The sequence below is a fragment of the Poecilia reticulata genome, linkage group LG9, assembly GCF_000633615.1.
Source record: "Poecilia reticulata strain Guanapo linkage group LG9, Guppy_female_1.0+MT, whole genome shotgun sequence".
Taxonomy (NCBI): Eukaryota; Metazoa; Chordata; class Actinopteri; order Cyprinodontiformes; family Poeciliidae; genus Poecilia; species Poecilia reticulata.
The window spans coordinates 22,771,418-22,799,032 of record NC_024339.1 but is presented as its reverse complement, the minus strand read 5'-3'; the positions used below and the strand labels follow the sequence as shown (position 1 = coordinate 22,799,032).

The window sequence follows — 27,615 nt, the reverse complement described above, 5'->3', positions numbered from 1 at the left end:
CTTAAAACGCTGATTGTTTTTGTGATCTCATCAGGTTCTGCAGCAGGCTGGCCAAGTTTGGTTTCCAGATTCTGCTTTCAAAACGGCTCAGGCAATTTGTGACTTTAACCGTGAACGTCTGCCTCTCATGGTGTTTGCCAACTGGAGAGGCTTCTCCGGAGGAATGAAAGGTGCAAATCCTCTTAGTTCTGCATTTTTTTCTGGTTGCAACACTTTTAGACTGAACTAAAGCTGCATGTGTTTCAGTTTTGATGTGTGGATCATGAATGCCCTTTGAGAAACTGGGTTTTTACTTGTGCGTTATTTAATTTTCTCTTGTCGCTTTATCTTTGTCGATGCACGTTTTAACTACATAGTTATCTTAGTCTAGTTTTCAGAGAGAATAATAATCATTCCTGGAATGATGATCAACCTAAAGATAAATGGAAAGACAGAATTTACAACTGTGTAACAAACATTACAGATATTATTTATGTGCGCTGTGTGGAGAAATGGGCCGAGGACTCGTCCATGGGGAACGCCCTTGTAAATTGATAGAAACAAATCAAAGTAACTCCTGTAATAAAACTCTGTTGTCTATCAGAAAGATTGTTTCTGAAACACCGACTGTTACATTTGTCCAAACCTAAGTGTGTATTATAAATAAAGAAGGATCAAATGTGCTTAGAACTTTTTATTTGTGAAACATCAATATGATTTTTATACCGTCTCACTTGAGGTCAACTTTTTTTCATCCTACACATTTCCACTCTTCAGTCTGTAAGAGAAGTTAACCAAAAGTAAGATTGAAAACACTACAAATTTATGCTGTAGATCTGGAGTAACTTTATTTTTTATTTTTTTGTTATAGATATGTATGACCAGGTGCTGAAGTTTGGAGCCTACATTGTGGACGCTCTGCACACTTTTCACCAGCCGGTGTTGGTGTACATCCCACCCCATGCAGAGTTGAGAGGAGGATCCTGGGTGGTAATAGATCCCACCATCAACCTGCTGTGTATGGAGCTCTACGCTGATAGGGAGAGCAGGTGTGTTTTCCAAATGGTTCTCAATAGAGATCTGTGATTCTAAGCGCGTTCTTCATATTTGTGGTTACGTTTCTTTGATTCAGAGGTGGCGTCCTGGAGCCTGAGGGCACAGTGGAGATTAAATTCAGGAGAAAGGACCTACTGAAAACAATGAGGAGACTCGATTCAGTCTACGCCAGTCTGGTTGAGAAGCTCTGTAAAGCCTTTTTTTCTGTTTCTAATTCCAAAAACGTTCTCAATTTTGCATTTTACGTTAGAAGTAAAAAGACGTTCAAGGTGTAAGACCTTCTTTTGTTATTCCAGCTTCTCCAGAACTGTCTGACAAGGAGATCAAGGAACTGGAGAAGAAGCTCAAAGCAAGGGAGGAATTCCTGTTGCCCATCTACCACCAGGTGGCAGTGCAGTTTGTCGATCTGCACGACACTCCGGGCAGAATGCAGGAGAAAGGAGTGATCACTGTGAGTTATGATCTGACTGAAAAGTATAAAAGACGTCAATTTGAAGGCGAGTAAGCTTTTTAAAACCAATTTGACCTTTTCTACTTTTAACAGGATATTTTAGACTGGAAACAGGCGCGGACCTTCTTCTACTGGCGTCTGCGGCGGCTCCTGCTGGAGCAGGTGGTCAAGTGTGAGATCATGGAGGCCAACAAGGACCTCAGTGACGGACACATGCAGTCAATGCTGCGGAGATGGTTCGTTGAAACGGAGGGAACAGTCAAGGTGTGTGAGTGCGTTCAGAGCTTCAGCACTTTGGCAGCTCAAACAGAAAAAAACGCAACTTATGAAAAAAAAACATCCTTCACATTCTGAATCTTTTCGAACATTTTTTCATTAAGATAATTTACTTCGTAAAAGTAAATTATCTTTTATTAAGATAATTGACAAATTTCTAAATGGTTGTAGTGTTGAAATGCATTTAGGCATGTAGTAATAAAATGTAATTGCCTGTTGAAGCTGAACTGAAGTAATGTAGCGTGTGTCTGCTTTCACAGGCTTACCTTTGGGATAACAACCAGGCAGTGGTGGAGTGGCTTGAGAAGCACTTGTCCACAGAGGACGGCACCCGCTCAGTCATTCGAGAAAATATCAAGTACTTGAAAAGAGAAAATGCTTTAAAGCATATTCGTGGGTACGTATGACCCCGTTTCTTGCGACCAGGCCTTCCTGTTTCCTTTAGTTCTTGTGTTCTTTCTTTTGCTATTTTACTACGTGTTGCTCCTTTTTTTGGAAACGTGTCATTTTTAAAAAACGTTTACCACTGTAATGCATTTAGAGTTTGGAGGCATTTCAGTCCTGTTTCAGAGCGTAACCTCTGGGGAAGATTGTGTGGTTATGGGTGCAACATGGCAGGTCACACCTGACACTGCATCTGCTGTTCATGTCTCATCTGCTGTCAGTGCAGCGAATGTGGAAGTCTCCATCCAGGACATGCACTCGCCTCTTGTTACAGTTATATTTTTGCACCGTCATCAAAATACCCTTATCTCTGGGACAAAGTGGTTGATTTTTTTTTTTTTTTTTCTGAAAATCATGGCTCTTAATTCTTCCCTCTCTCCCACACACCTGAAAACACTCCAGCAGTAGATACTCCGAAGAATAGACCTTTAAATTCACGTAGTAAAGGTTCAGAGCGATTTGGTTCTGGAGGATAAAGATTCAGGTTATCATAGAAGACATCATATTTAGCATGTTAGGTTGCTTGATTTTTAACTTTAGATATGAGTGTGTTTGCCTTGCATCTCATTTAGTTTTAATACAGTTACTTCCCTTTTTATGTATAAACAAAACAAAACTCATAACCTAAGTTTTAAAATAACCACAGTCTATTTAAATTTAGACTTCACTAAATCCTTCATTCTGTTGTCTTTCCTTTCACTGCTCTCATTGTGTTTTTGTGTGCAGCTTGGTGGAGGCCAACCCTGACATAGCGATGGACTGCATCATCCACATGAGCCAGAACATTTCTCCCTCCCAGAGGGCCTCGTTGTCGCATCTGCTTGCGACGATGGACACCACCAGCACCAGTCCCAGTTAAGCTCTTGGACTTTATCAGGTCGTGCCGTTAAAGACAACAAAAACTTCTATTTTTTTGTAATAAGTTGTACTGTTGAAAGTTGTAAGCACAGAGAGTTGTAAGCACCTTTAGCGTCGAAAGGTCCAGGACGTAAAGCTAGTCGAACATTGTTGGGGATTTCAGCACTGAAGTACTTGTATTGCTTTTGCACCAAAAACAAAAAAGACAAAACGCACAAGAACAGTGTTAGAAAGTCTGTGCTGTTGAGCCACCTTTTCATGTTCGCCACGATCCACAAGTGTATTTGGTGCCTTTTTATGTTTAAATGAATTGTTCAGACGTTTTACCGTTTCAGTCCAGGAAGCCTTCTTCTCCATTCGACAGCCTGACACTGTAATGCACACCTCACTTTGCTGTATTTAGCACATCAGGGCTCAATGTTATGACTTGAAGTCAATGTCGTTTTGCCTTTTTGGATTGCCTGAAGTATATTGGGGCTTTATAAAAAAAACAACTAACTTTAGTTTTGGCCTCCAGTTATTGTTTCTAGTTAAACCTATAATATAACATGAGTGTTTGTCTTTAAATGTTTATAGATGCAATATAAGGTCAGATGCCAAACTTTGGACTGTTTTAATAAAACTTTTGAAATAGGTTTGTCAGGAAAAAATGTCAAAATCTTTTTTTTTTCTCTTGTTTTGATGAAATATAAATATATAGAAATTATAAAAATGGAAATATTGATTATTGTTTTCAGAACATTGTATATCGTACCGTTTCTATTGATTCCGGTTCTCGTGTCATTTGAAGTGGTTAACTCTGTTGAATTTGACACAATAAAAAAGGCTTCACGACAACATAAGTGTCGTGCGTTCTTTCTGGCCGACTGATTTTATCACAGCGGCGACGTTGCCACACCGTCCGGCTGTAGATTAGACATAGATTTGAGTAAATTATGCTACGTCAAGGGATTTTATGCCGGCTGTAAAACATCCTCAGGATGAATAGAAACTCTTCCATGGTTGGTACAAATTTCCTATGACAGATGGTTCTTCTAAGTACCAGATTTATTGGACAAGTAAGCAAAAGTTACAATATGTTGAAGAAGCTAAATAAAGAGCATCTGTCAAATTTAGCATTTTAACATTGGTTTGTGTTTTTGTACTCTGTTTTAGCTATCTGCTAAAACAGAGTTGGACCACTTTTTTCCTTCACTAATTTCATTCAAAAAGTGCAACATATATTATGTAGAGTATTTGCATTTTGATGATTCGTGTTCAGCTATTTAAATATTGAAATTCTGAAAGGAAATACAGTAATTACATGAAATGGCATGTAGGGCATCCTGTGCTGCACACAATCATGAGGTAGAGTGCTGACTTTGCAGTAATTCATTCAAAAGGAGCCAGAACCAAGTATGGAGTACACATACTGTAAAGTAGAGGGACATAGATTTCAACAGACATTTCTGATTTAAATTGTTGTGTAGGACTTATTTAATAATATAATTTCCTGAGAAACTGAACTTTTAATTGTAATTCCCATAATCAAAATGAACAGAAGTAAACATCTAAAATATGCCACTGTATGTTAAAAAAAATTGTTTATTTGTTTAAACTGAATAATGGAAATAAAAAACATTTCAATAATAATTTATTAAGATGCGCCATTACATGTCAAAAGTGTGACATTCGGGATGCTCCTGGACGTTTATTTTGTTTTTGGTGTGGTATCTCTATTGATCAGGTTTTGTCAGCAGTAAACATTAAATCCTCATCTGCATAAGCTTGACTTGCTGTTACTTTAATCAAAAATAAGCCCTCACATTACGTTTTGATGTTTTTGAGCTCTTCCTGCTTCTTGCATTTTACCTGGGGATGTTTTTTAGTCCAATATCATGAATGTGTTTAAGTACAAATTTGCTTATTTTTGTCCATTTTTTTTATTGTGATCAAGTCAAACAGCAAAGCAGACATCTTTCCTCCAGCCTTGTTAATGGTGACGTGTGGAGGAGCGGTGACTAAAAGCTGGCTTACTGGGTGTTTCAGAATGACGTGGCTAACACCAAGTTCAAACAATTAAATATGTACAGCAAAAGACTGATAGGCTTCACCTTCTCCAGCTGTCCTTTATAAATATAAATAAAACATCACAGCAATAAAGTCTAGCACAATACAACAGACAGGCGTTTTTGATCTACATCACAGACAGGAGAACGACAGAGGGACAGGTCAAAGCTCATTTACTTGCGGCTCTCCACTCAGTCTTTGTTCAGTATTTGCTTGGCAAAACTAAAGATTTTAGGTCTGACACATTTCATCTTCAGGTCACCGTTTATATGGTTTAAGTTCCTTAAAAGCTGTTCTCTTGTTGGATAAAATGTTTCTCTCCAGGTTCCCAGAACGTTCACTTCTTCAAAAGAAATCAAACTTCTTCAGTTGGCGTCCAAAAGAAGGCGGGGAAAAACAAAACAAAACAAAAAAAAAAACAAATCAGAGGAAATCATTTTAAATCTTTTAGGAATTAGTTTGGCTTCTTTAAAGCAGGGCGATGGGTTTGCTGGCGGGTTGGCTGGCCATGTACTGGGATGTCAGGGGATCCTGTGAGGTGCAGGAGGCGTACAGCCCCGTTACTTGCACGTCTGACAGCGGCACGCTGCCTCCTCTGGAGGCCGGAGGGAGGCTCACCGAGCCCAAGTCACAGTCTGATAGTCGCAGAGGGGAGTTACTGAAGGTGCCCAAGGCGTCCAGGTTAAAGCTGTCGTCTTTCATTTCTTCCCACAGGTTACCTAAAAAACAGGGACGTGTCAGTGGAGTTAAACAACACTTATTAGTTTACTGATGAATTAAAACAAACTTTATTGGTAGATGACTGGAACACAATGTTTGGCGAAGGTAGACAAATTACTACAATGTTAAATTTAAAGAAGTCTGAAAATTATATTTTTTTTAAATGATTAAGAAGAAATAAATGTTAAACTGACATAGTCTCTGTTTAGTCCATGATAAGTGAACATCCTTTGTAAGGATGTCTTGATTTTGGGAATATAAACAATCTCAATTTTAAAAGGAATTTCATTTGAGATGTGTCAATATTTTAACCAGGCAGCACTTGTGTGAATACATAAATGTGTAAAACAAAACAGTTTTTAAACTGTCAAAGGCCAAAAGTGCCACTATCTCCACAAATAATCTCTTAAATAAATTTCTAATAATTGTATGATTGTAATAAATAACATTGAATGTATTGCCTGACATTGTACCTATGATTATTTTAATGTTTGCTTTAAATATTTTAAGGAAGGATTCATTTAATAACTGTATGTTAATGCAATACAGTATTCTGAAAATCACATATTCATTTTACATGCAGCAAATACAAATTTCAATCATTTCTTTCATATTTTTAAAATCATGTTTTCAATTACTTTAAATCTCAAAATAATATTTATTGTATTTCCAGTTCTGATTAAATAATCAGAAATAAATCAACTTAATGATACTTTAATGTGATGATCTGTGTTACGATATTAAGCCAGCAGTGTTTTTTGTTGGGAAACGGTGCCACATTTCCCTGCACCAGGTCTGTTTACCTTGAAAAGCAAAGTCCATGATGCTCGGGTCCAGTGCGTCCACCTCTGTGTTTGCGTCGCTCTGCACGCTGTAAAAATCATCAGGAGGCTTGCTGGGCTGCTGGGTGAGCGGACTGTGGGAGAGGTCAGGGACCGTGTGCAGGGGGGGCGTTTGGGCCGGGGCCGGGGACATGGGGCCCAGGCGAGCCTGAGCATGGAGCTGAGCTTGAAGCTGGTGGTGCTGGTGCATGGGCAAACACGGCAGAGACAGGGTGACTATGGGCTGAGGCTGCATCTGGGCCGGCAACGGGAGACCGGTCGTACAGCCAGCCAGCCGGGTCATTCCGGGCTCTTGAGGCTTCCGTCTGCAGTTTTCTGGCCGGTCGGTGATCAGCTTGTCCAGTTCGTCTGTAGGAAAGCAGAGTCGACTGTCAGACTAAGTCAAAAGCATCTTGTTTGAACTTCAAAATTTCCCCAAATACTTTTCTGACCTGGGTTAGCCATGCTGCGGCGAATAGCTGGGAGATCCTTACGTTTCCACTTCTGCATCTCTTCCTCCATCTTGTCAATTTTGGCAGGGTTCAGTGCCCACAGGCAGCCCTTGCGGGAAGAGCTGCTCGTTTTGTTCTCCACCTTCTCAAAGCATTTATTTAAGGACAGGTTGTGTCGGACTGAATTCTTCCATCCGTCAGGTGCAGTCTGTTAAGAGCCAACACATCGTACAATCAGCCACACTCATCACCTGAGCATCACAGTTCCTTATTTTCACTCTGTTTATCTGAAAATCAAACCTTGAAATACGGAAAGTGTTCCTTCATAAAGCTGTAGATCTCACTGACTGGAAGGCTCCCGGTTTTACTGTTCTTTAAAGCCATGGCGATCAGACAGCTGGAAGAAAATAACACAAGTCAAATTTTGTTCAAAGCAGATCAGACGAATGAAAAGGCTATTTTTGAGTGTGTCCACCTGTAGGAGTAAATTGGCTTGGGGAAAGACTTGGGCTGAAGCTCCTGTTCTTGTGGGGCCAGACGAGGTTGGGTGAACAGACTTTGGTTGTTGAAAGAAACATTGCTATAAAGTCCACCAGCTGAGCACTAAAACAGAGGAAAGTATTGAGAAGCTGTCATTTTGTCAAGTGATGAGGAAATAGTTTTTGAAAACATTAATATTTGTCTCTGTAGATATTGTTCTAATTGGACTGGATTTTGGTAGCAACCCCAGTATTTCATACATTTCAAAATCAAAACAATTTAGTTCCTAAAAGCATGTGAAACAGAGGGACAGAATAGATGTCATTTTACACATAAAGAAGCACAGAACACTTTTTTATGCAAAAAAGCATAAAAAGTCAAGAACCAGCTGAAGTCGTCTGGTATTCAGAAAGCAGTCTTGCTTCTTATCAATGCCCATTGGTATCAGCTGGTTTAGTCTGAACTGATAGCCTCTAAAAAGGCATCGTTGTTGTTAAACACTGATTGCAATCGTTACTGGCATATTAATAATGTCTGAATACTACAGTGTATTGGTACCATAACCCTGAAGCTGCAGGAAAATTATCGAAGTTCAACCAAGAGCTTCTTGTAAGATTTCTGACAGACTCCAAAACGTAAGTGTCAAGAGTTTATATTTTTGACTTGGCGTTATTTTTGTTTGGGGGTTTGGGGGGGTTATAATGAGTAATGCACTCAATCACAATGGCTTCAACTCTTGTTCACTACACAAGACTCCACGGCTGAAGAAAAAGTTATGTTTGAAGATTGTGGCTAAACATATGGAAAAAAATTATGAAATACGTGGACAATATAGTCAGGTCAGAGAGATTGAATTAAATTAAACATACAATAAACAATCTAAAGACTGCAGTGCATAGAAGAAAAACCCATGACATTTAAAATTAGTGTGACAGGATGAGTAGAAAATCACACCCAAGCACTTAACATGACCAGCTTTTACATACAGAAGATGTGGAGAAGGTGTGATAATGCGTGACAATTTCTTATCACACGTTGGATGGAGTATTGGATACTCTCCAATACTTTGCTTTTATGTGTCACTTCACTTATTAAACATAGCCTCATTTGTAGATTTCATCTTATTATTTGTATTTGATGATTGCTTTGGTTATGAGCATCCATAAAATTTCAATGGGCCTCATTACTCAGTACATTTACAAACACTGAAGTGTGTGATGCTTATTTTGCTAACATTATTATACGTCGTTAAAATTGCGTGTGCATAAAGTGTCACCTGTTGGCCGGTTTGGGTTAGAGAGTACACCTGTTGGGATGCAGGCTGGTACACTGAGGTAGGACACTGATATCCTGGGGAAGGCAGTCCATCCATGGAGAAAGGAGACATCTGTGAATCAAATGCAGGCACATTTTTAATCCAACTATGCAAAATAATTAACAATACATATCTCATCAGGCTGTCATTACTCACACTTCCACTTCCACTGTGGGTGTTGATGATACTTATTCCCAGGGGGCTGTGCTGCATGGTACTCTGAAGGTGCAGCATGGAGCTCTGACTCACTGGTATCGTCATACTGTTCAGCTGAGCTGCACAGAACCAGAACACAAACATTCACAAAACTGTCTCCAAAAAGTGTGTCTGTGCATCCAGCTGCTTGTTCTCTTTGTAGTTATACGCTGCAGTACGGCTGTTCTCAAACTTCCGAAACGGCCGCGCAGCTAAAACAAAGTCTTCCAAGAACCAACACGCTTATAGACATTTTAAAAAATATGGTTTAAGAGAAATTTGGCTCTGTCGATTTTGAGTTTTCTATTATTAAAACATAATAATAGACAGAATAAATAAACAAAAATGAACAGAAAAAAGGTCCTGTGAAACGCAAAACTCTGACCTTAAAATTCAATGTTGCTGCTTTATTGTTGGGTTTTTGTATCTCATCAAATCTATTTTACACACTTAATCGGGCTTGAAAGAACATCAAGTTCGGACTTGTCCATGGAACCAATAAGTACAAAATAGCAAGAGGTTAAAAAGTAACTTTTGTTTAAACAGATAAAAATCTTAAAAGCACTCTTGATCCTTTCTCTTTGAATACTTCAAAGTTTATCTTTGGACATTGTTTTCTTTTTCACTTTTACCATTTTATATTCACCATTTTCAGAGAAATGATTCTTTTTATTAGTAGTAAATCTAACAAAATTATGATATCGCATAAAATTGTAACATTGTAAGTAAAGATTCTATGTAATTTATGAGTCTTACTTTATGAGATGACTGGCAAGAAATAAATACTGGCCACAATATTCAAAAAAAATTTTTTAGATGTATTTGTATTTAGTTTAGTGTAAAAACCTGATTTACTTGCCGGATATGAGCTATTTCTTGAAAGCAACTTGTACATGTCAATCAGTACAATGGACTCTTTTGTTAATAGCTCAACTTCATTCGTACTGGGTGGAGAGCAACTCTGAACATGTATTTTGAAGTCTTGCCACAGTTTCTCAAGTAGATTTATGTCTGGGCTTTAATTGCAACCTAACACATGAGAAAAGTTTTAACTCAGCTATTCTACTGTAGCGGTGATTGTATATTTTTGTCTTTTTGTTCTGTTGGTAGGTGAATGTCTGCTGCAGCCTTAGGCCTTTTGCCGTCACAAACTGCTTTTCCTCCAGGCCTGACCTGTGTTGACCTTCGTCGTTCTTTTCATCAACTCCATCTTGTCCCTCCCACAGCATGACACTGTTACCACAACTTTTCCTGCTGGTGCAGTGTCTATTCAGTGATGTGCAGGCTTAGTTTTCTTCCACACACTCCTCTTTTGCATGTGATTTATGGAGTAGATCACCAATACTAGTGCAGCCGATACTTTCTCCCACCTAAGCTGTGTATATCTGCAGATCCTCCAGACTTTGCTGCTTCTGTGATTCCTGCTCTCCTTATCCTGCCTCTGTATTTAGGTAAATGTCCGTGTCTTGATTGGTTCACAGTTGTGCCACGGTCATTTGAGTGACCAACTGTGAAAAATGCTTTACGAGATATTGAAAGACGGCATAATGTTTCCCCTCCTCCTGTGCTTTTAACTTCTCTACAACTTTCTCCCTGGCCTGTCTGCTGTGTTCCTTGGTCTTCAGTGTGATATTTATTCACTGTTCTCTAACGAACTTCAGAGACAGTTGGATTTGAATTGAGATAAAAATTTACATAGATGCACTTTATCTACTAGGGCAACTACACTAGATTTTATTTGGAGGTGACAAATTGAAGAAGGCCGAATACCAATCTGGTATTTTTATGGCAAAATAATTTCTTACTTGAACACAGAACTAAACACTAGTTTTTACTCTTCATGTGATGAAGATTAAAAGGTCAAGGTGTAAAGTTTTTATGTGTTTGGGAGCCAATAACATAATACTAATCCATGAGAATAAATCTGTGCTGATTCATCCAATCAGAGAGCTTGTGCAGTTTTGAAATGTTGTCCCCTCACCTGTCTGTTGCTCCAGCAGACTGCCCTGGGAGGGTCCATTGCTGTGGCCTCTGCTATCAGCCATCTGCTGTAGCCGGGGCATGTCCACCGAGGTGAGCCACGACAGGGACTGCAGGTCCCCAGGGAGGTCCTCCACCCTCAGCTGGGAGGGGTCCGTGGTCAGAAGCCTTCAAGTGAGGAGAGAGGGGGATGGGAATGAGCTTTGTGGGGTTAACATGGCTGTCAGCTCAGGCACACTTAGATCAGAAGGGGAGTTTAAATCTAAACACTCGGATGGAGTATTTTCATCCCTGACAGACAAAACCATCTGAAGGGTCTTAACAAGGAGATGAAAGCTGCTGAGCAGAGCTCTGTTTTAGCAATTCAGGATTAAGCATAAGAAGATTAAACACAAGGGTTATTTAGAAGTGACAGTCTTAATCAACAATAAGGGAGTTAAATCACCATTTTTTTATTCAGTGAATAAAGTTCTGTGACTTTATTAACCATGTGGACTTGTTTATTTGTTTTGACCTGCACCTTCAATCTGTTTATTTGTTTTTGTTTGCTTCTACTTTTAATATTTTTAAAGGAATGATTTTTTTTTTACAAATTCTTGGATAAATTATAATCTAAATTGATTTTTATTCTTTGCTTAACCAGTTGGCCTACAGTTACGTCTTTTTAAATGGAAAGGCCTGAAGAGAAGAAATGAAAGGAGAGGAATCCTCTTGAGTCCTCTTCAGCCTTCGCAGCAAACACACAATGTTCTGCAGTTTGAGTCTCTATGACAACACAGACAATTCGGTTACCTCGTGGGTCTGTGGACAGTGTAGCAGTACACCACCCCCTCTACATCTAGACACCCAGCATATCTTCAAATAAGAAAAAAAACCCAGTCCTGTGTCAGGTGACCACGGTCCCGCCTCACCCATTGGTTGAATCATAAGTAAACAACACATGAGATCATTTGAAACATGGGACGGCGGCACATGTTGCCTGAAACAGTTGGCCCCATCTATTGAAAAATGATCACCTATTGTGTCCCAAACGACAAATCTGCCCAGTGGCACGTGTCTCTATTGTCTTCCCTGGAGCCTTCCTTGATTGTCTCTGTCATTTCTTTTCTTTGCCTGGCCCCTTGCATTAATCTGCTGGAATGACAGCCCTCACATAAGAGGGACAAATAGGATGCCATCTGCTTTCCTGTCCCTTTCCAGCCCCTATCCGCACAGGACCCCCCCCCCACCCCTGTTTCCCTACCCACCCACCATCACCCTACACTAACGGCAAGCTCAACGGGCTTCAGGAGGGGAGACGGGGGGCGTGAATGTAGTTTGAGGTCAGGTCTAATGTGTTGACTGTCTTAGGTGACATCACTGATGCCAGGAATCACCACCAGACATCCAAGACATCCCAGATCACTTTTTTGTTCTCAGAAAAAACAAATGTCACTTTTTTTTCTCACATGTGATTTATTATTACTTTTAATTAAAAAAAGGTGACAAAATTGATGAATGCAAGGTCTTAATTGTACATTTACAAGTCAATCTTCCATTCTTTGCATTCAAAAATATCCTTTGCTACAACAGATGAATTTGTAATAATAGAAACCATTCAACAGTTGACAAATTAGGGATGTTCTCACACCCTCTGTCCCTCGCAGAGCATGGAAATTGCTCGCTGATGCAAAAAATGTAGCTGGTGTTTCCATGTCTCGTCCTAACCTTACCCCTGAGCTCAACAACTCTAAATATTGGCCCTCCTCCTCCTTCACCGCAACAGCACACCCCCACCCCTGCTCCTTCTTTTCTAATTGGGAACCTCTTGTGCACACTGGTGACCCAGAGCGCCCCATCTCCCCCTGAGCCGGGCAGCCCAGAGGCTCGGGCTCTCCGTGCGCAGACAGCAGGAGTGTAAACAGAGCTGATGGTTTCTGACAGATCTATTCAGAGTGAAAATCATTTATTCTTCTGGATTTTTTTTTTTCTTGCTTCTCTTCTTTTCACGGAACCCCTCCAAACACAAAAAGAGCTGTCCATCCAACACTTGTTTTAACATTGTGGACTGTAATAATTTCTACCACGAAAGAGCTGGTTTCATAAAATCTCCTTACATATTTTCATACTGAAATATGCTTTACTATGTAAAAAATAAATAAATAATAATAATACCTGTAGTCCTGTGGTGACGGATGATGCCCAGCATTGTCAATTATTCCTGACATCCTGGAAGTTATTCCACCTTCTATCATTTCCTGGGATGTGTTGTAGCCTTTTGCTGCAGCACATGACATTTAAACAATTATTTACACTCACAGTTTGTGTAAAAAAAATAACTAGCTATGTAGATGTACTCATCATTGCACTGTCAAATGCAATGATGATCAGTGATCTGTGCATGAACATTAAAAATGTTTCACACAATATATAAAAATCCCCAAAAGGCAACAGAAAATAAAATATCAAAATCGGAATGAAAAAAAAAGTTACAATGAAAAAATATAAAACTTGCAATCTTTTTAGTGCTCAATTGCACAACATTTCTGTTTGCATAAATGTTTTTCTTGCTTTTGCAGTTAAATCTCAACTGCTTTCTAATTCCTCCTTTATTTCCACACAAAACACAGACTGCGTATACTTACATATGACTTTATAGCTGCCATTCTCTAAACATGCTATAAAAATTTGTTGTTTTTTTTTTTTGTTCTTCATTGCATGACATTTTTCTTGCAATAAGGAGATGCAGTTTAACTCTAAAAGTATTTGAAGTTAATAAAATAACCTCATCTAAATATTTCACTAGTCTTAGAAACGTAGAAACATCGCTTGAATAATCTTACCTGTTTTGGTTGGTATTGAAGGTTGTGTGAGCTGGTCCTGAGCCCCTCTACTGTATCCCACTGTGTTGGACGTGATTCCTCCTAAAGCCGTTTTTAAATTTCCCTCTCTGGAGCTGTCCAGCACTCTGACATGCGCAGTAGAGACCTGAGCAGAGCGCTCTCGTTGCCCGGAGGCAGGAGGATCCCCGAGAGTTTCACAGCTGTTACTGCACAGTTTGTCCGCATCCAGAAATGTACCTGCAGATTTAGAAAATCAGGTCTGATGTTGACTTTTTTATATATATCCTACGGGCAACTGGTGCGCGCTTCCGACTGAACATAAAGCTGCAAACAGTCAAAATCACGTTTTCTGCATTAGTTTTCAGACAGCAATCCATAATGAAGGCTCGGTCCTTTAAGATGAAAGACTAACTGGAGGAGTTCGTGCATCTTCCTACAGGTTTCCCCGTTTTTCTCATCACCTATACGCTTGCCTCATCAGTGGCGCACAGGTGCGTCTCACTATAGGAAAAAAGAAAAAGAAAAAAAAAGCATAACTGTAGTCCTTTAACCTACTGAGTTTTTGTAGGTAAGTTGGATTTTATTTTGAAATAGTTGACTCAGACGATCCTCATAAAAATAAAAAAATAAAAAGGGCTAATCATTAAGTATACGTGGTGCTCCTCCTCTCCTGTTTATTCCCCTGGAGTTACTTCGCTCGGCTCGGAAATGCTGCAACTTGTGGTGGCATCTGTGTATATGAGTGTGAACTTTTTTTTTCTTTCTTCTTCTTCTTCTTCCTTTGAGGAAGTGCTTGTAGCTTATTTGCTTCCCGCCGCAGAGGCCGCGTCCTGCTCCTCTCAGCAGTGGGAAAAAGGAGCCCGGGAGGCGGGTAGAGGGAGGGCAGGGGGCAGGGTGGGCTGCTGCTGCGGGAGGCGGCAAAAACCTCAGACCGGTCTGCAATACAAAACAGGGTGTTTAAAGAATGTAATGGATTTTCTCATGTTTTGAAAAAGTTTGTAACAGTTACAAAATTAAAGTATATTTATTTATTTGCATTTTTTTCTGCATTATTATGGTGATTGTAATAATTATACAACAAACAAACAAACAAACAAACAAAACAAGCCGTTAGGACTTCTAAGTTAATCTGACAGTGTTTTGATAGGTTTCATTATTATTATTATTATTATTATTATTATTATTATTATTATTATTATTATTATTATTATTAATTAATTAATTAATTATTTATTTATTTATTTATTTTCTCTTTAAATTATTGTGATATACAGTTCAACATCAAGCATGAAATCTTGCTCCAGCATTTTTAGAACTTGTTCTGCTTTAGAGTAATTATTATTATTATTATTAATTAATTAATTAATTATTTATTTATTTATTTATTTTCTCTTTAAATTATTGTGATATACAGTTCAACATCAAGCATGAAATCTTGCTCCAGCATTTTTAGAACTTGTTCTGCTTTAGAGTAAATCAGAATAAATAGCGAACAAATAAATAAATCTATGAAATCCTATAAAACAGCCGTCGGGTGCAGCTGGTTTGGACTTTTAATGCAGGTGAAAATATGAAACCAGTTGGAGGTTAAACTGTGACTGGAAATAAAGGATAGACCGCACTATCGGCAGTATCAGTCCCATGGGACCCTACAGATGGCCTGTCACAATAGGCACAATCAATGATTACATGCATGAAGGTAACGGACAAAAACGTTACCCCTCCTCAGAGAGGGGATCCAGTAGGTCCTAAAGCCCGCGGGGTTGTGACGTTGGAACAGGCTGCTTCCTCAACTTAGTGGAGAAAAATAAAACTGATTCGCCGGATGATGATGATGATGATGATGATGATGATGATGATGATGATGATGATGATGATGATGATGATGATGATGATGATGATAGTGGTGTAATTGTAGTTGACAGTGTGACCCTTGAATGAGGAGCAAGGAGCAGCTGGTGGTCATAATAACAGAGCGCATTCAACTCATCCACAGTGGTTTGTTGATTGATAATGAAGGGCATATCACTACACTGAAAGACAATGACTGTGGAAACTAGTTTTTTTTATATATATATATATATCTTTATTTTAATGTTTATTTAAAGATAGAGACATGACATTTCTACCTAAGTGTGAATTTACTCCTTTTGCTTTGTAGATTTATTGTAAGGCAAGCAGTGTGATGTTTTTTTAGATATCTCCAGATGTCTGGCTGACCCTTTCATTCAGATCAGAATCTGTAAAGGTGAGTTAATCAAACCAGGTGGAGCTGAACATTCTGAATACTCCTCTTTGTATTTGTTCTGGATGACTTACAGATCTTGAGCAAAAATATTAATGGGTGTTTTAACTATTATTTTGAACTTATGGGAGCAGTATTTAGCATTTAGTGGTCTCTATTTAGCATTTAGTGGCCTCTAGTGACAAAGTTGCAAAGTGCAACGTTAAACTCCAAATAAATACATCTTTTTGCTGATGTTTTACATTAAACCTAATTGAAACATTTTTGGTCATGTGGCAAAATGTGAAAATTAATATGCAATCAATTGTTGTTGCTATTTTAGTTTTACATTTTCCCTCCAACAGTTTTGTTAATTTTTCATCTGGTTTGTGCAGCAAACATGTCACATTGAAGGTGGAAAATTGGATTTTATCACAGTTAAATATTTCCCATCAAAAGTACCTGCCATTTGAGAGCCAGTGAAAAAGAATGGACACATGCATGTACATTTGTACATCCTGACTTTTTTTTATTACTTTATTTCATCAGGTAAGCTTTGATGAATCAAATTAATTGAATGCAAGAAACATTTTATTTTAAGCTTTTAAATCTTCAGTAATGTGTCCCTTCCCTACATGCTGAAGTCAAAAGCTCCATAAGGAAGGCATTTTTTCTAAGTTTTCTCCCTGTGACAGCATAACATACTGGAGAGCCATTTAATTTTGACTGAAATGGCTCTCCATAAAATTTGGGGAAAAATGGATAAATCAAAAAAGGAAAATTTAAAAATAATAAATAAAAAAAGAATGAATGAAAATGGAAAATTTTCATTAATTCTGGAAAACTGGAAAAGGATAAATGAAAAATTGATAAATGAAAAAGGGATAAGTGAAAAATGGATAAAGGAAAAATAAATTAAAATAGATAAATGAAAAAATGGGTAAATAAAAAGAAATCAATGAAAAGTAGATAAATGAAAAAGGGATAAATGAACATGGATAAATGAAAAACAGATAAATGAAAATAAAAATTGGAAAAGGATAAATGAAAATGAGAAATGGAAAAGGATAAATGAAAAAGGAACATTTAAAAAGGATAAATGTTCCGGATAAATGGAAAATATAGAAATGAAAAAACGGCCAGGAAGAAATGAATCAGGGAATAAATAAATGTACAAATGAATAGATATAAATATAAAGTTCTTCAGACATGAGCAAAAAGATGCCAATTACTCATTTATTTATTTATTTTACTCATTTATTTATTTTCCCTATTTATTTATTTAATTTTGGATGAAATGACTCTCCATATCCTCCTACTCCATGTGTTGTCAATGTGATGTTGGTAAAAATAGATCAGTTGTTAACTTAATGACATCTTTAATATTATGAAAGTCCTGGTGATGACCTGGGGAAACATCTGAAAGAGTGACCTGGCTCTGTGATAAATGCAGCCTCTATAGAGCAGGAGGAGTCCCCGCAGCTCTGAATAAACAGGGTGGTGGCTTTCATCTCTTTTGCCTCTTTTGGGGTAATGGGGAAACAATGGGATCACCGGCTGAGGGTTGGCCCGTGTTTGCAGCCAGTGTTTTCATCTCGCACCAAATGTTTACTCAAAACACACCAGCTTCTCTGAGAATGAGGTCAGTCAGCCCTCTAATCGCCCCAGGGCAAAGACACAGTGTCCCCCAGTAGAGCCCGTCACCTAGAGTGACCCAATGGCCACACCGAGGAGGAGGCTGTCAGCCATATTTAGCCAAAGAGAAACATATGCACCCAGACTGCTAACCACTCTTTAAAGATCAGGAAATCTGATATCTTTAGGTACAGTTTGAAGTTTATAGACCGTCAGAGAGGAAATAAGCAATATAACTTATAATAAGAACACCTAACTTCCTGTCAAGTTTAACCTCAAATACTCTTCATTTCAGCTACATTAAAAGTAAGCACACTGTCTGTTGACTTCATATAAACCATCTATTTTCTTTTAGATTATAATGCAAACTCTCACACAGGCTCTACTTGTAATCATTTAAGGGTTTTGAGTTCAGTTGTAAGTAAGTAGTTGTAAGTTTTCACTTATCTTATTTTGTATTTCAGTGAATTCATATGTTTTGGAATTTTTTTCAGTAGTGTTCAGCTCATGACTATTTAACTCATTTCTCCATTTCCTTTTGTATTCATTCAGTGTCACTGCCTAAATCAGGGTTCTGTAACGTCAGTCGTTGAGAGCTGCTGTAACGCACAGGGACTCATTGGGTGACTTCTGTTTTTTATTACTCCATGCAGATCCATCTCTTTAACTTCCTGCAGTTCTTCAGACAAGCACGGTTAAACACCAAGAGCAAAGGCTTGGAATCATTCTTAATCTGAAATGTTCCTTGTTTTCAGTTTGCCATGGAAGAAATAGAAACCTACAAAGATCAGGGTATGAACTACAGGCAGAGAAACAGTCGATGACATGACCAAAGTAACAGACCATGGAATGGATGAATCCAGCAGGGAATGACAGAAACAGAGAGACTTAAGTATTGAGGAGAGTGATTGCTGGAAGCTGTGCCATTATTATCAATGTTGTTACTTGTCACCAAAGTAACAGATTCTGTGGTGCTAATTAAACATTCTCACTGTATGCTGTTCTTTTTCCCATTTTGTCACATTACAACAAACTTTAATGGCTTTTATTAGGATTTTATGAGGTAGTCCAGATTAGACAAAGTCACGCATAATTCAAGCATTGTTTAAATATGGATAGTGCAACATGTGCTTGTATTCAGCCTTCCTAAATCAAAACTTTGTAGAATTACTTTATTAATGCAAACAGATGTTTTTGCTCATTCCTGTTCACAAAACGGCTAATGCTTGGTGAACCTGGACTGACTATAAACATAAACTTTCAAATTTTGACAATGGTTCCCAGTATTTTCATTCATTTATTTCTTGTTTGGTTGTATGCATGTTAGAAGGTAAACCTCCAGCTCAGTGTCAAGCACTTTTCTGTATCTAACAGCTTGTCTGTTTGTTTGCTCCATTTATCTTTCCATCACCTCTGACTAACCTGTTTCTGAAAAAAAAAACACTCCCAAAGCATGATGCTGCCACCACCATGTTACAACTGGAATTCTTTTGTGTCTGAGCTAAAAAGAAACTTAGCCACATGATTTTTTAAAATATACTATCAAAGTATTTGCTTTATGAAAAATGCCTCTGCATGTCTCATCTCCTTCTTTGTCTCTCCCACACAACAGATGACTTTGCTTAATAGAAAGCTGCACTTTTCAATCCCGCTGTCCAGAATCCCTTTCTTGGATCTTTAGGAAGGTCAGCAGAATTGACCTTCGGGAGCTTGTGTCAACTCCAAAGGCTCCGCTTTGAGGGAGCTCCAGTGCCTTGAAGGGTGAAGGTGGTGCGAAACTCCTATTTTTCACAGATAATGCAGTTGCGTAAAGAGGTTTTTGTTAGTTTACATGTGGCATTACAACTTCAAACTTAATTGTTGTAGTCACCATGCATAGATTTCTTGTCTAGGCATGGCATGAAAACTCAAACTTAATTATGTTTTTTAAGAAACAATCCAATTATTTTTCAGTTTTTTATTTATTTATTTATTTTTTTTTAGTAAGACGAAACTTTTGTTAGGTGAGTTATGAAGTAATCTGACTGACCCATCACTTTGGAATCAAAGTGATGATGGTCCCCAACTGTTGTTACACCTTGAAATATTAAATTGTTGCACTATAAAAAGACAATGCATCCAAAGAAAAGGGAAGAGAAAATAGTTTTAAGAAAAAATGTGTTAGATAGGAAGATATGGAGAAATAAAAAGAGGAAAACAATAAAACAGACACAAAATGCAAAGGAGGAAAGCATAAGGGAGCAGTGGTGGAGTGATTTGAGTGTTATCATCAGCTCTCATTCTCAGCATGGAATCTATAATGGGAAAATCAACCTCTCTGACTCCTGTGTAATTGGATTTGCTGGGTCTCGTGCTGAATCAGAGCCCAGTGGGTAGCACAAAGCTTGTTAAGATTGGACAAGCATTGACGGGGCGGAGGAGAGGTGGGGCAACGGCAGAAGTAACCTTGACAACTTTTCTCGAGTGGAGACTGAATTATTTATTGTGCTGAACACTCAACTGCTCATCCATTACAGTCAATTGACTCAAAGCTTCCCAGACACCAATTAGGTCATTAAGTGACTGGAGCTTTAGTTTCTTTTTTCTCCTAGAAGTCACCAAAGAAACAAAGATGGCTGGAGAAGGTTTCCAGACGGTTACCGAGTTACACATTGTAGGGTGCAAAAGTTTTTATTCTGCTTGGAGTTTTTCCAAGCAGAGTTGTTTTGCATCTTACTAACAAAAAAATTCAATAGGTTTTAATGTTTAATTGTATTTACAGACAAACATGAATTAAAAAATATGCATCCTTTTCTAACTTTTATAAATAAAAATCCACCCTCTTTAGCCCTGATAAATCTACTTTACCTAAATACCTTCACATGTGACCTAATGAGTCAATTTGACATAAATCCAGTTGTTCTGTGAAGGTCTTTATTACTGAAGAAATAGTATCAAGAAGACCAAGGAACTAACCAGAGAGGTCAGGAGTAAAGTTATGGGGAAGTTTAAAACAGGGTTAGGTTATGAAACCCCCAAACTGACAGACTGAGCAACGACAGCACTGATCAGATAAACAGCGAAGAGGTTTTTGGAGAAGTTTCAGCAACTCACAACTCTGTCGACAAAATCTATATTAGTCACAAACTCTGTCCTCTATGGAAGAGCAGCAAGAAGAAAATCAATGTTTTTAGAAAGCTACAAAATGTTAAAGTTGCTTTTTGCCACATCTTTGCTATGAAATACGATGAACTTGATGAAGAAGTTGGTTAGATTATAAAAAAATTCTTTTTTTTGGTTGATATACAATATATACATGCATGGTGTTGGCATCATTATGGTGTGAGATATTTTTTTCATCAGGGACAGTGAAGCTGATCTGATTAGACTCAGATAAACAGAGGAATATACTCAAATAAGACCTGCTGCAAAACATTAACCAAGACATCTGATTTTAACGCTGTTGTAACTCTGACTTTATGTTTAAGGCTAATGTCCTGCTCAAAGGTGAACTTTTTCCCCCGTGTCAAAATAGTTGCAGGTGTTGAAATGTTCCAGTCAAATCCTAGTACTTACTTCTCTGTCAGAAGTAAGTACTTCTGACAGAGAATCTGTGACAAGTCTAAAAAAACTGATGTTAACAGACATCAGTCTTGCCAAGTTTGAATTCGGAAAGAACCATATGTAAAAAAAAAAACCAGTCTGTCTCTAAATGTACAATGCTGAAAGAGGCATACCCCCCAAAAAGATTCAAAACTGAAATTGCAGAAAAAAAATTGATTCTTAAAGTATTAATTGAGTGAGGGAGCTGAGAGGACTACAAGAATGAAACCCACAGGCCCCCTGATGATGACTGGAATCCATAATGGTTCACAAATCAGAAACCAGACCTGACATGTCACAGAAGAAAAAATGTAACTGGGAGCTTCTTGTTGTGGTTGTGATGTAATGGAGATTGGAGAGAGAACGAGAGAGGTAAAGGGTGATAAGTTGGTGTGCTTTGGATCTTGTTTCTGTCTTGTTACGTTACACTCTGAAGATAGCCAGGTAAGCACTGAATAAGATCTCTCCGTCTCTCCACCTTCTGAGACATGAATCATTAAGCAGCACTCTGAGCTTCAGGACATCAGTACATTTGTTCACTGGATTCCATGTAACTTCACCAACATTATACTGACACCACAAACAACATGAAGAAGGACGAGACGAAAAGACAGTAAGCATGCTGCTGTGGAAAACAGTCTAGTGGTTCACTGATGGCCTCCATGCAAACAGACACAGGAGGACTCTCTATTTTCATCTAACTTCTCCAGAAAGAAGGGAAGCCTTCAGCTTTGGAGCTGCGCTAAAACTCAGCGTCCGGATATAGGAGACTAACAAAGCTTTGGAAATGCAGGTTTGATTTTGTTTTAAGTGACTGAAAAAAGTTCATGTTACCTCTAAATTTTACTCAGCTCCCCTTGGGGATTCTTGGGAATATTTTTTTTTCTTTGGTAAAATTAAATAAGAAATTTAAAACTGAAAAATAAGAAGAAAATCCAAACTTCTCAAACACTAAAAGAATAGCGAATGCAACTGCAGGTGGATCAGTTTTATAATTAGAAAGATACATTTGTTATTTATAAAGTAATCTAATTAAAAGCTACATTTGTTACAACTCTTGGGTAAAATGTTCATGTTGATAGTAAAGTTCTTATGCTTGGTGTGTGCTATTTTTACATGCTTTTTTAAAATGTTCTTTTTTAATTTGTAAAAATATTTGTGAACATTTCCACACTGTGCTTTCATTTCTAACTTGTTTTTAGGTAAAAAAGAGTACTGGAGTAATATGCTATTTATTATGCTAATCTGCCAGCAACAGCTCACTTGTAGTTTCTAATATCAAAGTAGCAGATACATTTGCAAGATGCCGCTCTGCTTACGCTGAGGTCAACAGCTGACATTTTTTCCATTGTAAGAGGGGGATAAATTCTCTTGTCTGTGAGTAAATTAATGAAGCGAATCAGCAGGTAACAACTGCTCCCCGCTCCTCCTCCCCCTCTTTCATGAGAAGATAACTCCACTTCTCAACACCGATGAGGTCACTTCGTCTCAGGCGACAATGACACTCTAGACCAAGTTCAGGGACCATCTCTTAATTAAAATACACTTGCTTACTCTCTGAGGCGATTCACCTGATATGACAGTGGCTTTCGGGATTCATTACACAATCTCACTTTCCACGCCGAGTCAGATTGGATGGTCTATTGTGTAACTGAACTGGCCAGTATGCGTTTTAGGTGCTTTTCAATAAATCAGAATCTCATTAAAAAGTGAACATTTTTAAACAGATGCGAGCGACATAGCTCAAGTGTTTATTTCTGTTGGTTTTGATGACTACGGCTTACAGCTTACAAAAACGTTCATTTTCTCAGAAATTTTAAAAATTGCATTAAATAAAAACAAATAAGGGCTGCACAGTGGGGCAGTTGGTAGAGCTGTTGCCCTGCAGCAAGAAAGTTCTGGGTTCGATTCCCGGCCCCGGTCTTCTCCCTGTGCATGCGTGGGTTTTCTCCAGGTACTCCGGTTTCCTCCCACAGTCCAAAAACATGACTGTCAGGTTAATTGGTCTGTCTAAATTGTCMCTAGKTGTGARTGTGTGTGTGTATGGTTGTTTGTCTTGTGTGTCTCTGTGTTGCCCTGCGACAGACTGGCGACCTGTCCAGGGTGACCCCGCCTCTCGTCCGGAACGTTAGCTGGAGATGGGCACCAGCACCTCCCAACCCCACTAAGGGACAAGGGTGTAAAGAAAATGGATGGATGGATGGAAAAGCACTAAATAAATACAGAAATCTCAGTCTATGTAAAGATGCATCCATGTACTGCACTGTCTGCACCAGTACTTGGATGGGCGTCCATTTACATAAATCATCGCTTCAATACATCATGCTGTGGTGGTGTTTTGATATTGGTGATATGGCTCATTGCCCAGGGCATCGATGTGTGAAAAAAAAAAAAAACATAAGTTGCATCTGAACAAGATTTCTATTGCTTCTAGTCATTGCTATTCAATACTGAATGGGATGTCTGTGCTCAGTTTTAGCACTGTAAGCTCAGTCCACACTTTGTGAATCTCCATGCATCTCTGACCCAATACTGCAGAAACAAATAGACGAATTATCTTTTTGCACGTCAAGTTTTGAGACCTGTGAGCCATGAATTTTATTCATAAGAAGCTGCAGTGTCCATATTGTATGTCGCCATTTCCCTACCGCATTTTTCCTTTCTATTAATTTTCCATTGATATGCTTGAATATCAAACTCTGTCAACAACCAGTTTCTTTAGGAACCTCTGGAGTAATAACCCTTTGATGTACATTGTGGCATTTCTGATTAAATTAAATGTTTCTTATTTTTTTGCTATAATTCCTCAACCTTGTCATTTTTTGCTCTGTTGCAAGAATTTAACTTTGTGAGAAACTAAATTAAGGGTTATCATTTGCTGTAAGCCATATTCATCACAATGACCAGCATCAAATAAATTAATCCAAGTTAGAGATTCATCTGGTGAATGGAATTGCTGAAATAAACTTTTAAGAAATAAACTTTCAATGATTATCTAATCTATTGGGATGCACCTGTGTACACAAGGCTATGTAAGAGAACCTCTCCAAGTTCCTCATCGTTCCTCATTCGCCATTGTCCTCCTGCACTGAGAACGCCCAGTTAGTGTTCAGCTTTTCAGGGCCAGTGTCATTAAAAATACTTCTGCTTTCTGCAAAAGAATGAGCTGAATGAAAACGGCAAACCTTCAGATTTGCTCCGAAAGGCCGAAAACATCGGCATTATCATCACCTCTGAATTAATCAATCCCATCTCCTGACAGCAGCTTATCTGCCCATGTTATTGCTTGTAACACTGTATGGCAACCCGAAGTCACGCTGTCCCAGCAGATTGTCCCCCTTTGCTGCCCAGAGAGAAGTTTGTTCCCATGAAAGAAGGGGGCGTCACAGATACCCTGCAGCAGCGCCACCACCATCATATCAGCAGATTGATTCTGACGTCCAAAAAAGGGTTCCTTCAATGATATTGTTCACCTGTCTCATAGGCTTAAAGTGGGTGAGTGGGAGGGGAGTCCTGTGGGAAGGGGGTCGTGTGAGGGTTATTGGTGGGGAACACAGGGTGAGGCGTATTGTTCAAGTAAGGGTTGAGAAGACTGGGGGTGCGGTGCTGACAGGTGGGAAAAAAAACACTCATCTGACTAGCCTCCTCTGTCCGTCCATGGGGCCCCATATGAGCAAAGTAATGGAGTCCAAATTACAGCACAAGATTGCCAAGAACAAGGCTCTATTGTTTGCCCTCGGGGCATACTAGAGCACCCTAAATGAGTGTCACAGCAAGCAGCAGGGCACGGACCGTTACTGCGCTATTTAGTCTGTCTCGTTGTCTCAAGACGGACCCGTTTCAGAGGTTCTCAGATCAGACAAATACTGCTCCCCTCCGCCCTCTCCTGCCTTCACCCCTTCCTCTGTACAGCCACCCCCCACCCCACCCACAACTCCTCACCCCCAAAATAGGCCAAATCTCCTCCATTGTGTTTCGACTGCCTAGTGTGAAATTCACTGTGACGTTAAATGTTTTCTAATGAATAATTACTGAATGGATATGCAGGGAGAATATGTGTAATGGATTGTAGACTGCATTTTAAAGACGTCTTTTTTGTCTCTCCTCCGTGGTATTTACAGGACAAAAAGCCCCTCGGCCGTTCTCAGAAGAAACGAGGGCCATAGGAGGAGGACGGAGGGATGAGGGAGGGGGGAAGGAGGGCTTTGTGTCAATTAGATCCAATGGATTATCTTTTTTAAAATGTTTTTACAGAGAGAGTTGGGAATCAAAGGATTTCTGCTTCCAAAGAGGGAGTGAAAAAAAAAAAATACAAAACCAACAAAAGCTGTGAAAACCTTTGGTCAAAGTGTTGCTGCTGTGAATGCTAAACAGATTGGTGGAATTTTTTTCCCACTATACTTCTAAAACACGCCGCTGTTTCAGGGGCTGCCAGTCCATTTTGCACTCTGTGTAGTGTTTACTTGGAGCATCAGCTCAATTGAATGAACGGCTGCTAGCCAAGGTCCCTGTGAATGGTGTAGCAATTATCTTCTATTTGTTCATATGAATAATCAAAGCCTTTGGTACAGAGACTTTTAGGAGCTCAAAATCTTTTTAGTTTCCATAGATCCACAAAATAGGCTGTATGTGCCTTTTCTGGTCTTTGCTCCCCCTTGGAGTTGTTTACTGAAACATGCGTTCATCCAGATGGAGACGTCAAAACAGATTTCTTGAAACTTTTTATCCATTCAAAATTGTCGCAGGTGTTGTTTATAACTGTTGCATTTGTTTTTATTATGCCCAATTTACTCCTATTTGTAGAATAAAACCAATTAGCAAACACCATTCAGGTTAGTATAAAATAAAAATGTACTACGAAATAGATCACACAACATTGGGTTAACAGTAGATAACAATTTACCATCTCAGGAGCTTTTATAAGAGTATTGAGCTGCGGGATGACTGATGCTTATTGCACAGGGTCGGCTGGACATGGAGGGTGCCCTGACCGCCAGGGACCGAGTAGGAATCCAGGACTTTGTCCTTCTGGATGAAACCACAGAAGTGGCTGTTATCAGCAATCTGAAGAAACGTTTCAGCAAGGATCTAATCTATGTGAGTTCCAGAAAAAAGAAAATCAGCATCTAAATTAAATCATGTGTTTTGAATTATGAAATAAGTACTATTTTCACTCTGTCATGTCCTTAGACTTACATTGGCACACTGATTGTGTCTGTGAATCCGTACAAGGACCTGGACATCTACAGTAAGAAACAGATGGATGTCTACATGGGTGTCAACTTTTTTGAGCTTCCACCACATATGTGAGTTTTTGATGGGCATCCAAACAGTGTACACTGTTCAGAGTGTAAATAAAGTCAATAAAATCTTTAACTCTATCCTGCAGCAAACAGGAAAAAAATGGTTAAAAAATTTCAACTGGAAATGTACTCATGGGATTATTAAATAAAAAAAAAAGAAAACAATATCCTTTATCAAACTTCTGTTTTCAGAAACGACTTGAAAGATTTGGGATTTTGCTGACCAGGAAAAAAAATCAACGTCATTTTTTTTAAGGTGGTTTGCCCAAATCAAGAGTGTCCATTTTGTTTTAGTTTACTTAAGAAAGGTAAAGTCAATTAAAAATGTCCACAATAATTCTTTGGATCTTATCTTTTAGGTCAATTTGAACATAATCTGCATTGTAAAGAAAATAAATCTTACTATCTTGCTATAAATCTTGCTATATTAATCTATAAATGTATATAATCACCAATCCACATAAATCTTGCTGTTTTAAACCTGTTAGCGCGTATTTTCCTAACTAGACCTTTGATGTGTAACAGTTCTTTTCTATCCATCCAGCTATGCCTTGGCTGATAATGCCTACCACACCATGCTGACAGAGTTCAACAATCACTTCATCCTCATCTCCGGTGAAAGTGGAGCAGGAAAAACTGAGGCCTCAAAGAAGATCCTGCAGTATTATGCCGTCAGCTGCCCGAGCACCACTTTAATGAACACTGTCAGAGACAAGATGCTCATGTCCAACCCTGTCTTAGAGGTTCAATGGTTGCTTCTAATTTCATCAGAACATCGGCTATGCGTTTAAATAAGAGGTGATTGTGAGAATTATTCTGAATAAAAGAGCTTTCTTTTTTATTATTAAAGGCTTTTGGGAATGCAAAAACTCTGAAAAATGACAACTCAAGTCGGTTTGGGAAATACATGGATATTCAGTTTGACAGTCAGGTAAGGACTCAAGCAAATGCTGCTGTGGAAAAAAAAAAAAAA

The 27,615-nt window shown here is 38.7% G+C and overlaps 3 protein-coding genes across 8 annotated transcripts in view; 2 read left to right on the top strand and 1 right to left on the bottom strand.

Annotated features, from left to right (window-relative positions):
• The window catches only part of acacb (acetyl-CoA carboxylase beta), a 28,200-nt gene extending 24,299 nt beyond the window's left edge, over positions 1-3,901 (top strand). For all 4 annotated transcript variants that reach the window (XM_008418724.2, XM_008418723.2, XM_008418726.2 and 1 more), the window contains 7 exons: positions 35-170; positions 851-1,028; positions 1,112-1,224; positions 1,332-1,486; positions 1,580-1,750; positions 2,023-2,159; positions 2,933-3,901. In XM_008418724.2, the coding sequence (XP_008416946.1) occupies positions 35-170; positions 851-1,028; positions 1,112-1,224; positions 1,332-1,486; positions 1,580-1,750; positions 2,023-2,159; positions 2,933-3,065 (1,023 nt within the window). In that variant the 3' untranslated portion in view covers positions 3,066-3,901. The remainder of the gene's footprint in view (positions 1-34; positions 171-850; positions 1,029-1,111; positions 1,225-1,331; positions 1,487-1,579; positions 1,751-2,022; positions 2,160-2,932) is intronic.
• A 1,251-nt stretch (positions 3,902-5,152) lies between these two features.
• On the bottom strand, positions 5,153-14,720 carry foxn4 (forkhead box N4). The gene is made up of 10 exons (XM_008418722.2): positions 13,899-14,720; positions 13,231-13,336; positions 11,078-11,244; positions 9,058-9,176; positions 8,863-8,973; positions 7,582-7,709; positions 7,407-7,503; positions 7,107-7,314; positions 6,637-7,023; positions 5,153-5,832 (listed from the first exon to the last, which is right to left on the bottom strand). The coding sequence occupies exons 2-10, from the start codon at positions 13,308-13,310 to the stop codon at positions 5,582-5,584; spliced, it is 1,548 nt and encodes a 515-aa protein (XP_008416944.1). The 5' UTR covers positions 13,311-13,336; positions 13,899-14,720; the 3' UTR covers positions 5,153-5,581.
• Positions 14,721-21,875: 7,155 nt separating this feature from the next.
• The window catches only part of myo1ha (myosin IHa), a 13,975-nt gene continuing 8,235 nt past the window's right edge, over positions 21,876-27,615 (top strand). For 2 of the 3 annotated variants that reach the window (XM_008418720.2, XM_008418717.2), the window contains exons 1-4: positions 26,024-26,436; positions 26,530-26,645; positions 27,187-27,385; positions 27,493-27,573. In XM_008418720.2, coding sequence (XP_008416942.1) covers positions 26,287-26,436; positions 26,530-26,645; positions 27,187-27,385; positions 27,493-27,573 — 546 coding nt within the window. In that variant the 5' untranslated portion in view covers positions 26,024-26,286. Of the gene's footprint in view, positions 22,133-26,023; positions 26,437-26,529; positions 26,646-27,186; positions 27,386-27,492; positions 27,574-27,615 lie in introns of those variants that run through there. The other variant, XM_008418719.2, reaches the window with a different exon arrangement.

Excerpts from the sequence above, each read along its gene's own strand:
- foxn4 (XM_008418722.2), bottom strand. The coding sequence starts at position 13,310 with ATGATAGAAGGTGGAATAACTTCCAGGATGTCAGGAATAATTGACAAT. Across the intron at positions 11,245-13,230 it reads CCGTCACCACAGGACTACAG|GCTTCTGACCACGGACCCCT; the intron begins GTATTATTATTA and ends CCTCACTTGAAG. Across the intron at positions 5,833-6,636 it reads CATGGACTTTGCTTTTCAAG|GTAACCTGTGGGAAGAAATG; the intron begins GTAAACAGACCT and ends CCTGTTTTTTAG.